This window comes from Alexandromys fortis, unplaced genomic scaffold (genome assembly GCF_014885135.2).
Source record: "Alexandromys fortis isolate MF-2015 unplaced genomic scaffold, M_Fortis_MF-2015_v1.1 scaffold_84, whole genome shotgun sequence".
Lineage (NCBI taxonomy): Eukaryota > Metazoa > Chordata > Mammalia > Rodentia > Cricetidae > Alexandromys > Alexandromys fortis.
In genome coordinates this window covers 2415220-2429229 of record NW_026068017.1, presented here as the reverse complement: position 1 = coordinate 2429229, position 14010 = coordinate 2415220, and the positions used below count along the sequence as shown (strand labels likewise).

The 14010-nt window shown below is 42.2% G+C and overlaps 1 protein-coding gene across 1 annotated transcript in view; it reads right to left on the bottom strand.

Moving 5' to 3' along the window:
- Window positions 1-14010, bottom strand: part of LOC126514134 (NACHT, LRR and PYD domains-containing protein 1a-like) — a 56260-nt gene that overhangs the window by 21685 nt on the left and 20565 nt on the right. Inside the window, exons 2-5 of the mRNA XM_050162879.1 lie at window positions 8443-10099; window positions 4823-4993; window positions 4044-4214; window positions 2015-2104 (exon numbers count right to left, since the gene is read on the bottom strand). Coding sequence (XP_050018836.1) covers window positions 2015-2104; window positions 4044-4214; window positions 4823-4993; window positions 8443-10099 — 2089 coding nt within the window. The remainder of the gene's footprint in view (window positions 1-2014; window positions 2105-4043; window positions 4215-4822; window positions 4994-8442; window positions 10100-14010) is intronic.

The following is a 14010-nucleotide window of genomic DNA, read 5'->3' as shown; positions in this document are numbered from 1 at the left end:
ATGCAAATTATTCATACCTATATCATATCCCCTTTAAATGTAAAAGAACATTTATAAACCATATTTGGGGACATGGGTGCAGGTTTTTCTCTCCAAACTGCTTCCTGCTGAATGGGGGCATTTTTATTTAGGTCTTTCATGGTATAACCTGTGTGCTAGTTTCATCTCAGTTGGCAGTTGAGCGAAGAAATTTTCTGAAGGTATTCACAGCAACCATTCAGAAGGGCGTGGTTCATCATACCATATTGGGATAGAGGCAATCCACAGACTCTCACCCTCTGTGAAAACAAAATAAGAAACTCCTTTCCAAAGCATCATGTCCTTAGATCCAAATTTCAAAGTCAAGGCATTTTCAAAATATCTATGTTGGATTAGTTCAGCAGCATTTATAAAAAATATCTTTTAACAGCTGTTGCTCTTTTCTCAGCATTCAAACAATTCAAAGAGAGCATAAAAGCATACAGTATCAAGATTCTCTGTGTATTTTCCATCTTTGTGCGGCTTTATTTTAACTCTATTTTGTATATTTTACTTTTATTTTATATTCTCTGTATATCTTTGTCCTGGGATAACTCTGTAGACCAGGCTGTCCTTGAACTCTCAGAGATCCACCTGTTTCTGCCTCCCAGGCATTGGGATTAAAGGTGTACGCTACTACACCTTGAACTCACTGAGATCTGTTTGTCTCTGCCTTCTGGGCACTGGGATTAAAGGCGTGTGCTACCACACCTTGAAGTCACAGAGGTCAATCTCCCTCTGCTTCCCAAGCGTTGGGATTAAAGGTGTGTACTACCACACCCAACTACTCTCTTTCTTCCTTTTTTTTACTTTTAAGAACTTTAACTTTTAGCTTGCATATATTTTTAACACACTGTAAATCATTTAAAAGTTTTCTTTTTTCCTATGTCACCCTTTCCTACTCACTGAACTGTAGACCAGTGACTTTCAAATCACTGTGCTTATATGTCACCTGGACAGCCTGCCAAATCAGAAAACTCACTGAAGGAAGCTTCCCCAACCGAGATTCTGAGTCAGCAGGGTTACAGTGTGGTCTGAGAACCTGTAGTTTTGTGGAGCTGCCAGGTGATGGTGAGGCAGAGCAGATGGTCTCACACATGATATCCTGTCCCTCGATGGAGCTGCTCTCTCGGATTCCTTATCCTCTACCTCTGCCTGGAATGTTCTCCTCCTTGGCTCATTCCTCATTTCCCATCTTTGAGAGGTCATCTCAGCTCACCTCAGCTTATTATGAGGTCAGACAGACCAACACTGCACTCATAGGGTTACATGTACAATTCTGTTGACTGTGGGGGAACAACTGTCCCCTCACTGCTGGACTGAGAGAACAAATGTTGGGTCATGTCTGCCTTGTTCAGTGAATTGCCTTCAGATTCCAAAATAGTGTAAGACGCACAGCACAGTAGGTCTGCAGGAATGTCTGCTGAATGAGTGGCTGACCCTTCTAAGTCTTTCATGTGCATCTCCATTTCATATGTGTCATAGTGTTTAAGAACTTGAGAACAGATGATATTCATGGTTGTGAACTAAAATTGACTAAACCGGGATAACATGGGGCTTCAGGGTAGTCTCTGGAGTGGAAGATGACTTTCCTGTCCTGTGGCTTCCCCTTCAACCCATAGTACAATGTATGCATGTGCACATGTGTAGCTACTGCTTTCATTTTTCCAGTGGTCTGGATTCACCGCCGGCTACTATTGTCTAACATTAATCACATTTGCTGTGCCAGAGAGGATTCACTACTAATTCATGTTTCTGCTTCCCAATTGAAGAAGTTAAGAGGGATGTTATATGATTCTATTTTTTAAATCCATACACACACACACACACACACACACACACACACACACCTCACTTTAATTGCTGTGGTTCCTACTTTCTTCCTGACTCTGTTTGTATTTCCCAGCACCTCAGGACCCCTTTTCCCACCTCTCAGTCATGAACTAGCCACATAGGACCTGGGTTGACCAATAGGAGTTCTGTGTCCACCCCTTACCATGTGCTGTAGATGAGCAGCTGTGGATTCGCTGTCTCCACGGCCCTGAGCTCCATCATCACTTGGTCACTGACAGGGGCCTGGTACAGCCTGCAAGCATAAGAGGGACTGTTTCTTCTGGGATCCACCACAGGATCATGAGGCCTCTGAGTCTGGGATCCTGGACTCAGCCAAAACCAGGACAAGGGATGGAGAGCAGCAGTCTGAGTAGAGGAAGATGTGCCCATGACACAGTCTCAGTTGGGCTTGTTCAGTGTGCATTGAGATCTGAAGCCAGCAAAAGGACCTTTGTAACTTTGTAATGCTGAAATGAGGGCCTGGTCCTTTATATCCCTCCCCTATATATCAGTCATTGGATATAGACTGTCTCAGGGAAGGAAACATAGCTATAGATGAGGGATTCTTTCTGACAAAGGGCAACACAGAAGCCTCCATTCTCATGAAGGTCATGGCCATATCCCCAAAAGGATTCTTGACAGATCTTCAAAGTAAACACATAGTTCTGGGATCATGGGTACTCACATTGTGAGAAAGAACCTTGGTTTCCTTCTCTCCTCCCTCCCTATTTCTTTAGTGCTAAGGGAGGAAGCCTTGTCCTTACACAGCAGACACAACCCGAGGTCTGTTAGTCCCATTCTTTTGATTCTCAAGTTGTAGTATTTATGTGTGTTAGGTAGTGACCTTCTCTGGATTTCTCTGTCCTCAGTCCATAATCACATATAAACACATCACTCCCATCTGCCTGCTGTGATGCACAAACAAAGCTGGAGGGGAAAGGCTTCTGTATCCTTGAAAGGCTGTCACATGACACATAGCAGAGGCCAGCTCTAAACAGGTTTTTCAATGAATGAGAAGCAGTGGTGGCTGAAAGTAGGTTATGGAACAATGGAGCCAAGCAGCTGGTACAGTTTCAGCCCCCAGAGAAGTGGAAATAAGACTCTTGACCGATCAACTTCTCCTTTAGCTTTAAGAGTTGAACCAGAATGCCTGACAGAGGGAAGTCTTCGCAAACAGGTTTCCTGGGCTTCTTTTGGCTGGAAGAACCAGAAAGCTCTGGCTACATGGTGTTGGGAGCCTTTCTGGTTCTCTGAGCCCATGAGGGAATTGGACAACAATCTCTGGGAAGTTCCTCCAGAAGCTGGCTGTGGGCTTGTGCTGGGGAGGTGGAGGTTCAGGAGAGGGAGAAGCTTAGAGACAGCATGAAGGGGCTGAGTGGAGGACAAGGGTCTCTAAGGCTATAGTTTGGAGGTTTGCCTAGCTTGTATGAAAATCTAGTGAAGGGGGAATGGCACTATCTCTGGTACAGAGAATTGCCTCAGGCTCCTGTCATGAAACTCCATGCCACTTCCTGTTCCAGAGCTTTGCCCATATCTGCCTTTGACTGAGATGCTATCTCCTGATTGGCCTAACCAAGTCCTATTTCTCCTTCAGGCCTCAGAGAATGCCTCCTGGGAAACTCAGTAAAGTTGACTTTCTCACAGCATTACACTCTCACAATATCATTTGTCTCTGCAGCATTCAGCAGAGCTTGCCAATACTGAATCACAGGCTCACAGGTGATTTATGTCTGTCTCTTTCCACACAGCTTCAGGAAGACAAAGTGATTGTATCACTAGAGTCTGGACCAATGCTTACACATAGGGGCCTGATATGAATGTGTGGTTGTACGGATTAATGAATGAATAAATGATTGAAGTACTGTCCTGGAACATGGCAAACCTTCAAGTCCATTAGGATACAAAGCCTTGCTAATGCATATGATTCCACTGTGCCCAGCTACCTACATATCTGTCTTTGATTTTACAGTGTATATTTTTGTATCATTACAGTCCTTGAGGAGGATATGTCATTCCATTACTTAGATGAGAAAACTGAGTTTTAGAGAAGAAAATGACTTCCCCAATTCCTAGGGTTTAAGTGGCACAGCTTTGTGTTATCTGTCCCTTTTCTTTTCTATGCCCTGTATTCTGCAGCTCCCATGTCTTTTCCCTGCCTTTCTTCCAGAAGGGAATCTCAGGATTTTACTTACCTCAGAATTTTAAGGTTGCAGGCAGGATTTCCAAGCCCCTTACAGAGCAGCCTAACACCATGGTCACCCAGGTCATTCAGCTGCAGGTCTAGCTCAGTCAGGCTGGAGCTGGTACTGAGCACTGAGGCCAGGTCCTCACAGTGGCTGGATGTGAGGCCACAGTTGACAAGCCTGCATGGGAGATGCTCACCATCAGATTCTCCAGAGATCACTGCTCTTGGGAACTGAGTTCAGGTCTCCCTTTGTGAATGAGCCCTGTCATGCTGTTGCAACAACTTAGCTCTCTGGAGTGCCTTTTCTTGTCTTGGTGGATAATTTTGTGCTTCTCACAGCTGAGCAGCAGGAGAAATTGAGTACAGGTTGGGGACCACTGCTCTACTGTGTCTGTCTCATCATGTGAAATCTTTGTAAAGATGGAATCCACAGAAACAGAACAGAAGGTAGTAACAGGGGTGACCTTCCCTGGGCCAGGAGCTTTCAGCCCTTCTGCTTCACTTTGTCTCTCTGTTCTTCAGCTCTCCTAAATCCTTTCTTAGGAAGGTTGCTCCACTACTGATCTCATGAACTGTTGATAGTGGAGCTTTTTGATGAATGTCAGTCTCTCATGATCCCCAAGAATCCTATTTACCATAGCAAATCTGGCCATATGTCACAGGTATGGTTTAGAGAGTTTGGTGAATATATGATGAATACCAAACCTCACCTTAGACTCAGGTTTTGCATTTGTGGTCTCTATTCCACCCACTCGTGCTTCAGGAGAGAACCCAGGCCTGACTCACCACAATGTCTTTAGGCGACATTCAGGGCATCTCATGGTCCTACATAGGCTCTTTACTGCAGAGTAGCTCAATGGATTTCCACTTAGGTCCAGCTCCTCCAAGCTTTCTGTTATCTCAAGAGTGGAGAAGAAAATCTGCCAACTGGTATCCGTGAGAGGGATCCACCTGGACCTGAGAGAGAGAGGCTAGGCATGAAGGACATGAATTGTGAGTGCATGGCCTGAGGTGCACAGCCCCACACAGCGGCTTAGGTTTCTATCTACCTGAGCACCAGGCTTCAATATGCCATTCCCAGGATTCACCAGCTTCTACCTGCTCCTTTCCTCCAAAATCTGTGTCCTCTCCTCTAGGTTGTTCCTCATCTTCATTCTTATCATAACATGCTGTGTGTTTATTTTGTGTGTCTGTTTCTAACTCAGTCCAGGTGTCCCACAGAGTATGATCAGGTTGTTGGCATCTTTCATTTTAAAATGCCCAGAACAGGAACTGGTACAATGGAGGACCTTGGTAATTCAGGAAGTCTTCCTTTTTTTATGTGAATGTACCTGCTTTCCTTTGGAGCAGAATTTTAGGGTATCATGAAGGAAAGCTGGAAACAGGTAGTGGGAGCAGAACTAAGGAGAAGTGGCTGAGAACCACTCTCTAATGGGATTTTGAGAATGGCCATAAACTCTACAGATATAATGATTCACATGGCCTTAATTCTTTACAAGAATAAAAGTCTGCAGAAAAGGGTGAGAAAAGGGAGGAAAAGATTNAGAGAGAGAGAGAGAGAGAGAGAGATTATCCCACAGTGGTAGTGCAGTCCTTTAATTCCAGAAACCAAACATATGAAGGCAGGAAAGTGGTGAGTTCTAGGCCAACCTAAGCTATAAACCTGAAGGGACAGGGGGTAGCTCTAAGCCTGACCTGTGCAACATTCTATCCTAAACTTTACAAACAAAAAATAAATAACAAACTAAAAAAAACAGCTCCAGAAAGCAGAAAGTATAGGATATTTCATTCTAATTTTATAAAATCAGAGAAATGTCAAGGAAAGCAAATACTAAACTTCAAGGATGGTGTTTTTTCAGGGCTTTATTTATTTTTTACTTTATTTATTTTTACCTTAGTATGCCTGCTTGTCTGTGTGCAGTATATGCATGTAAAAGCCCGCAGAGACTAGAAGCAGGGCCTAAGATCCTCTGGGACTGTGGTTAAAGGTGGTTGTGAGCCATCTATGTCGGTGCTGAGAATAGATCCACATCCTCTATAAGAGCAGCAAGTGGTCATAACCATGGAACCACTCTTCCAGATCCCAAAGGATTGTAGTTTTAATGCACATTTAGGATGTACACTGACTTCAAGTGAAACTTCAGAATGTGCTCTTCAAAAAGCCTGAGGTGCCATTATGAGCCACACATATAAAAACTGCTTGGATGCCTTAGTTTCTTGGACTTGTTTATTCCCTTCCCTTGGCTTTGGCTAGTATCTTTTCTTTTGTAAGCAGGCTGGTGTTTCTGGTTGTTCCTTTCCTATATCTCCCAAGAGAATACAATGTTATTCAGAATGGCATTGCACTAGATCTTTAGTAACCAGAGGAGACAGCCTTGATTCACTAAGAAAATAAATGTGAATATAAGATAACAGAGATAGAGTGACTCAGTTTTCCCAAAGAAAAGTATATAGTAAAAAGATTAGGCCTGGTGGTGGTGGCATACTTCCAGCAATTAGGAGGCAGAGACAGGTGAATCCCTATGAGTTAAAGGCCAGACTGATCTATAAGAGCTCATTCCAGTACAGCTAGGACTGTTACACAGGGACATTCTGTCTCAAAAAACAAAATCAAAAACAAAAAAAGATTAAAGGGTATATCACAATTTTTCTTTCATGTTGTGGCTCAAACACACATGGTCTTGAGCTTGTTAGGTGTTGTGTTTTAAAAGAGATTTCACCTAGAATCATGGGCATTTGAATGCTTGTTCCTCAATTGATGGCACTCTTTAAGAAGGCTTAGGAGGTGTGGCTTTGTGGGAGTAAGGATGTCACTGGGGGGCCAGCTTTAAGATTTTAAAGCCTTGAATCATCTCCACTACTTCACACTTTCTGCTTCCTTCTTGTTCCAAAATATGAGCTCTCAGCTGATTGTCCAGTAACCATCATTTCCCTCTGCCATGATGGACCCTGATCCCTTTGTAACCATAAGCCCAAAGAAACTCTCCTATAACACAAATAATCAAGACAATATCTCTACCAATGATCTACATCCTTACTCTTTGATATTTTGAGACAGCGTCACACTATGTAGTCCAGGCTGGTCTGGAACTTCTGTCCTTTTTGCCTCAGCCTTCTAAGTTTATGAAGACAGGTGTGCATGACTAAGCTTAGTTACCCCAATTCTTAATGCTGTTCTCTCTGAGAAATGGAATTGTGGTTGATACAAATTTTGGTTATTCTGATTTTAGTTGATATAACTTTGCCTTTCTGTGATGAGCATGTTTTTAGTTAGGTTATCCTAATCATATAAAATGAGTCATTGAGACAATTTCCTACATGTGTATAACATAGTTTGATACTATCTGGGCTATCTAACAGGTTTTCTCCCCTCTCCTCATCTTCTTACAGTTTTCTAACAGTTGCTCCCCTACTATTAAGTCATTTACTTTTCTTGTGGGCTTTTGCTGTGTTATTCAGATTGTTGTTGAAGTCAAGGAACCTATCTTCTTTAGTCTCCTAAATTATGGGATCTCAAACTTATGCCTGCAAATCCAGCTCAGTTTATCTGGAGAAAAGTTCCAATGTGTAAAAATTGAAGATTTAGAATAAAATTATTTCTTACTCTGAGAACCTCCCTTCCTATATACATAATATGTGTCTGATATTTGCAAATATCACACTCATGTAATTAGTGTATTTGATTGCCTTATCACTTTTTAAGATCTTCATGGTAGCACCTGTATATTTCCTCCTGTAATTGATTGGTCAGGCCTGCAATAAAATGAGTGCTTAATGAATTTTGATGGTGTGGGTCATCTAGAGAGGAAAGAGACACATACTGCTACTGAGTCACCACTACAGCACAGTAGAAGGGGACCCTGAAAGGGGAAGTCTACCTTGCTGCTGGAATTGGCAGGAAATTAGGAAGGTAAGGATGAGGGTCAGGACCATGTTCCCTTATATGAATACATACAAGGAAGTCATCTGGGAAGGGAAAATATAGGGAGTCTCACATATATTCATTCTGAGATGATGTGGGAAGACTTCATGGCCAAGATTACGACCATGGGGATAGAAGATGGTGTCCACAGGAGCTGAATGAGCAGTCTCTCTGAGAGAAAGGATGTAAAGAGAGATAATCAGTCACTGTGGGCCATTTGAACCCTGTGAAAGGTGAAGAAGATTTGAATCAGAGCAGGTAGGTGGTTGTCAAGGCATAGGAAGAGATAAAAATTCATAGCCCCATCACAAAATCAGGCATATAGCTGAAAGTAGAGAAAGGTGGTCAGATTCAGCTATTACATGTCACTTGTGACTTGTATCCTGCTGTCCTGAGACCATCGAAGGGTGCTGATGGTGCTCAGAACATGTGTATGCATGGATTGACAGGGAAGCTGGAGCAAGGGCTGAGCCTCAATACTCACAGAACCATCCTAGGGGTCGTTACCATTGGTCCATGCTGTCCACAACCATTCAACTGAAGTCTCTTCACATGGTGGCAGAACTTAACGCAGAAAGTGACTACCATGAGATCCACATCTGTCTGGATTACCAAGTGCTTCACATTTGTCTGGAACGCTGGGTGTGACATATCTGTCAGATAGCACGCCTTTTTATTTTGGAGATTTTGCAGCATCCTTATCATGATTGTCTCATTATGATTCTCATAAATACAATAAAACAACCCCAGAGAATAGAGATGCTGGTGCTCAGGAAATGCCCGGACTTTATTCAGAATTTTCCAGAGGGTGTGGAAAGGTGAATGAGTGGTGAAGATCTTCTTCATCTCTTTCCCTTCCGGTTTATTTAAAAGTCCAAATAGGAAGCGTATGGTGGGTGCCTCAAACAAGTCTTGCATTCCATACACTTCTGTCAGTGTTTCCACAACCCTGTAGTTTTCCATATCATCATATCTCTCTTCATCACAAAAGATGCAGAACATTGCTGCTAAGAACTCCTGTAGACACAAGTGGGGAAAGCTATAACTCAAAGAGCTGGGCTGCTTTTGAAGGATACCAATCTTCAAGAAAATGTCAATAACATCCTCAGTTAACCTTTGCTTCCAAAGATCTCTCTCACTGAACAGGGTCCTTCTACTGCAGATCCCCTCAGCAGCCAGTGAGCAGAGTCCTCTGAGATAGGTCTCTATGACAGATTCTGGGAGAGTCTGGAAAAGGTATTTCAGGCAGAGTGCTGTGGTGGTCTGTGAGGTTAGTGAGAGTTCTCTTCCTTGCTCTATCTGCTGTTTCAGGCAAGTGCAGACCAGCCAGGACACCCAGGGTATCATACACAGTGTTGAGAGTACTGGGTTTGAGTCAACCAAAGTAAAAACTGCTTCTCTTTTCTCTGTGAAATATTTGTAGAAATATTCCTTTCGTCCAGACTCAGAGAAGCCCAGGACTTCCACCCAACGTGGCTGCTTCAATGGAGTAATGAGTTTCTTCAGAACTGTGGTCCTAGCTGTGAGCAGCAAAGAAGCCTCAGGAAGGACTGATTTCTCCAGCAAACTGGCCAGCAGTGTGTGCACAGGCTGTGGCTGGCTCCAATGCAGGCATAGTTCAGGATTCTGATCCTCCAAGACCCATGCTGGCTCATCTATGCCATCCAAGATGAAGAGCAGCTTCTCAGGGTGAGACAGGATCTGCCTGATGGGAGCTATAGGCACACCCTGGTCTTTTGCTATGAGCTCAGCAAGACTCAGCTGCTTGCACTGGGACAGCTCTCTGCAGCTGAAGTAGAAGACATAATGAAAGCGATCCCTATAGAGTTGACTTTCCCCCCATGCTCTCCTCACCTGCCTGGCCAGGGTTGACTTCCCAATCCCAGCAGCCCCCTCTAATATGACTAATTGAGGCTCTTTTTTGGTATCTGGGCTTAGACCAAATAAGTCTTGGATCTCAATCAGATGACCACTCTCCTCTGCTACACAATTACACCAGCTTTTCCTAACCATAGTCTTCCAGCCTCTTCTTGGGCAAGGTTTTTGAAGAAGTAGTAGCTGTGTGAAATTTTTGAGCAAATCCTCTGTTTTCCAGGACTCAGTGTGGTAAAGAGTCTCTATTCCTTCATTCTGATGTATTTCTGAAATAAATCATAAGTTATGAAAGAAAAATGGAGCATAAGTGAACTCATTAGTGTTTGTTCCTTTCATTTTATCTTTTCTCTCTTCCTTCTACCCTTTAACAACTGTATGAAATTTGGCATCTGTCTAAGCTGTACAACATACTGGCTATGGGCACTGAACAGTGTAGGGCATGGAATGTGAGTTTTAGAGTAGAAGAATCTAGTTTAAGTCTTCACTTGACTAATAATAATAATGCTGTACGTTGTGTATGTATCACTCTGCAGATATTTACTGATGTCTTAATCTGTGTCAAACCTACTCTCATGGTTGAGAATAAAGGGTAAGTTCACAGAGGTAACTATGTCGTTATTCCTATATGGGATGATCCACCAACTTCACTGAACTTCTGTTTTCCCATTTTAATATGGGGGCTGTGATCTCTACTGCAGGAAACCATGGAATATTGGAGAGATTATAAACAGTGGAGACAATGTTTGCTCCTGACAGATCCAATTGGCCCCCATCATTGCAGACCTGACATAATTCTGTAATTTTTGAGGCCTGGATCTGAAGGGATTTTCTTAGGTTGCTATAAATTCATGTTTTAGGACACATACTTAGACCTCTTTCTCCATGCCTGACAATCCCACAGGTATTTTGTATTGTCTTCTAGTATCTTTGGTATCAACAATCCTTATTTGTGGCATTGTCTGGATGTCTTTTGTTCCCATTGAAATTTATGTTGAAACTCAGTTGCCAATATAGCTGTATGGGGACAGGGTTTAGTATGAGTGCTTAGAGTCATGAGGCAGAGTCCTTAATAATTGATCAATATTTTTCTTCTAGGAATGGAGAAGTTTTTGTGGAAAAAGGTTCCCTTTTTCTCCTGTAGGTACCTGTTTGCCTGTATACTTTCTCTCACTTAAGTTGAGCATCTGTAGTCTCTACTTAGACTTCCAGGCTCCAGAAGTATAATTCAATATATATGTTCTAAACAAACAAACAAAAAAAAAACAAAAACCACAACCACTGAACATGGTAATTCATCACTCAGAAGCGAGAGGCAGGAGAATCAGGGCCTCAGGGCAGCTTTTCCACATTCTGAGTTTCAAAACACCCTGGGATATGCTCAATCAATAAATCAATCAAACAAACAAACAAATAACAAGAATTAATGTTACCCAGTCAGAATACAGCTTGTTCCAATACTGAGGGGACTTAAGAGGTGACTGAATAGCCACATGGCGGGATGCCCCACTCTCTAGGACTTCCCCAGTGGTATGAAACCCTGTGCCCCTCCCTCAACTCCCTCAACTTTTCTAGCCAGCCAGCTGGAAGTTTCCTGTGGCTAGTATCCTTCAAACCCAAACCCATCTAGCCCCCATCCAAACTACTAGCCACACCCTGCCCCCAAACTTGCCTATCCTGCAACCTTGGTGGAACTCTGAAACACAGCTTGCTCCAATACTGAGGGGACATAAGAGGGACCAAGAGCTTGCTATAAAACTGAGGTGATTAAGAGAGAGCACCAAGAGAGCAAACCAGGAGAGAAGACCAAGAGAGCAGGCCTATAAAGACCTCAGTGGTTTTCTGAGACAGACATTGACATTACAGAGCAAACCAAGAAAAACTCCCAAGCACTCAGACAGCCACAGCAAGGATTGGACCAAGATGTAAAGACACTGCCAGCTTCATTTGAAGGAAGAGATAGGTAGGCACAAATGCAAGAATTCCTCCAACAACCTAAAAAGAAAATGGTAACACCAGAACCCAGCAGTCACACAACAGGAAGAGTTGATTATCCTAAACCAGAAGAAGTAAAAGAAAACAACTTTGAACATAAGTTTATGAAAATGATGGAAACCTTTAAGGAGGAAATAAAAAACTCCCTTAAAGAAATGGAGAAGACAAGCAAAAAAAGTGGAAGAAAATAATAAATCCCTCAAAGAAACCCACGAAAACCAAGAAAAAACAATCAAACAGGTGAAAGAAACAGTACAAGGCTTGAGGGCTGAAATAAAGGTAATAAAAAAACACAAACCAAAGGAATTCTGAATATGGAATATCTGAGCAAACAAAAAGGAACTACAGAGACAAGTATAACCAACGGAATACCAAAAGATAAAAGAAAGAATCTCAAGTGCTGAAGATACAATAGAGGAAATAATCTCATTGGTGAAAGAAAACATTCAATCCAACAAATTCTTAACACAAAACATCCAGGAAATCTGGGACACCATGAAAACATCAAACTTAAGAATAATAAGAGTAGTAGAAGGAGAAGAACTCCAGCTCAAAGGCACAGAAAATATATTCAACAAAATCATCGAAAAAACTTTCACAACCTAAAGAAGGATATACCTATGATGGTACAAGAAGCTTATAGAACACTAAATAGACTGGATTAAAAAATCCCCTTGCCATAAAATAATCAAAACACACAACATACAGAATAAAGAAAAAATATTAAGAGATGCAAAGGAAAAGGCCTCATAACATATAAATGTAAATATACCAGAATTACACCTGACTTCTCAATTGAAACCATGAAAGCAGAAGGTCCTCCATAGATGTGCTGCAGACACTAAGAGACCACAGATGCAAGCTCAAACTACTAAACTCAGCAAAGCTTTCATTCATCATTGACAGAGAAAGCAAGATATTCAAAGAAAAAACAGATTTGAACAATATGTATCCATAAACCCACCCTTACAGAAAGTATTAGAAGGAAAACCAAAAAATAACAAGAATTAACAACCACTGGTCATTATTATCACTTAATATCAATGGACTCAATTCACCTATAAAAAGACACAGGCTAAGAGAATGAATACAAAACCAGGATATAGTCTTCTGCTGTATGTAAAAAATGCACCTGAACCTCAAACACAGACACTACTTCAGAGTGACGGGTTGGAAAAATGTTTTCCAATCAAATGGATCTAAGAAACCAGTGGGTGTATGTATCCTAATATCTAAAAAAATTGATTTCAAACTAAAATCAATTAGAAGAGATGGAGAAAAACACTTTATACTCAGAACAGAAAAAGTTCATCAAGAAGATGTCTCAATCCTGAACATCTATGCCCCAATACAAGAAAACCCACATATGTAAAAGGAACATTACTAAATTTAAATCACACATCAAACCACACACGCTAATAGTAGGAGACTTCAACACTCTACCCTCGCCAACAGACAGGTCAACCGACAGAAACTGGTCAGAGAAATAAGAGAACTAACAGATGTAATGAATCAAATGGACTTAACAGACACTTATAGAACATTCTATCCAAGCACACACACAAAAAAATCTTCTTTTATTTTTCCAACACATCATGGAACCTTATCTAAAACTGATCACATTCTCAGGAACAAAGCAAACATCCACAGATATAAAAAACTGGAGTAAACACCTATGTCTTATTGAATAATAATGATGAAAGTTAGAATATAACAACAATGCTACTCTCAGAAAGCCTACAAACTCATGGAAATTGAACAGCGAACTACTGAACCACTCCTAGGTCAAAGAAGAAATAAAGAAATTAAGGGGCTACTCTGCCCGATACTTCCTCTCTCTTCCTATCCCACCCAGCTTGCATCCACAACCTCCCCACCTCCGTCTGACTCCCTTCCCTCTTTGACCACATAACATCTCCCAGCCCAGCCTGTTCGGGCTCTAGGACAGAATCCGAATCGGCAGGGCAAACGGGAGGGTGCTAGCTCCTTTGTCCCCACTAGCCTGCCTGCAGCGAGCTAGTAGGTCCTTTGTTTACGAAATACGCAAGGAGACCCGGTCCAGGCACCAGGAGAGACATCACTGGGGTGAGTGAGTTTCTGACTGCGGCAGCAGCCCGGGACAGGGAACTCAGACACCCCTCCTACACTTCCTGGTCATCCTCAGGGGCTACTCTGCCCGATACCT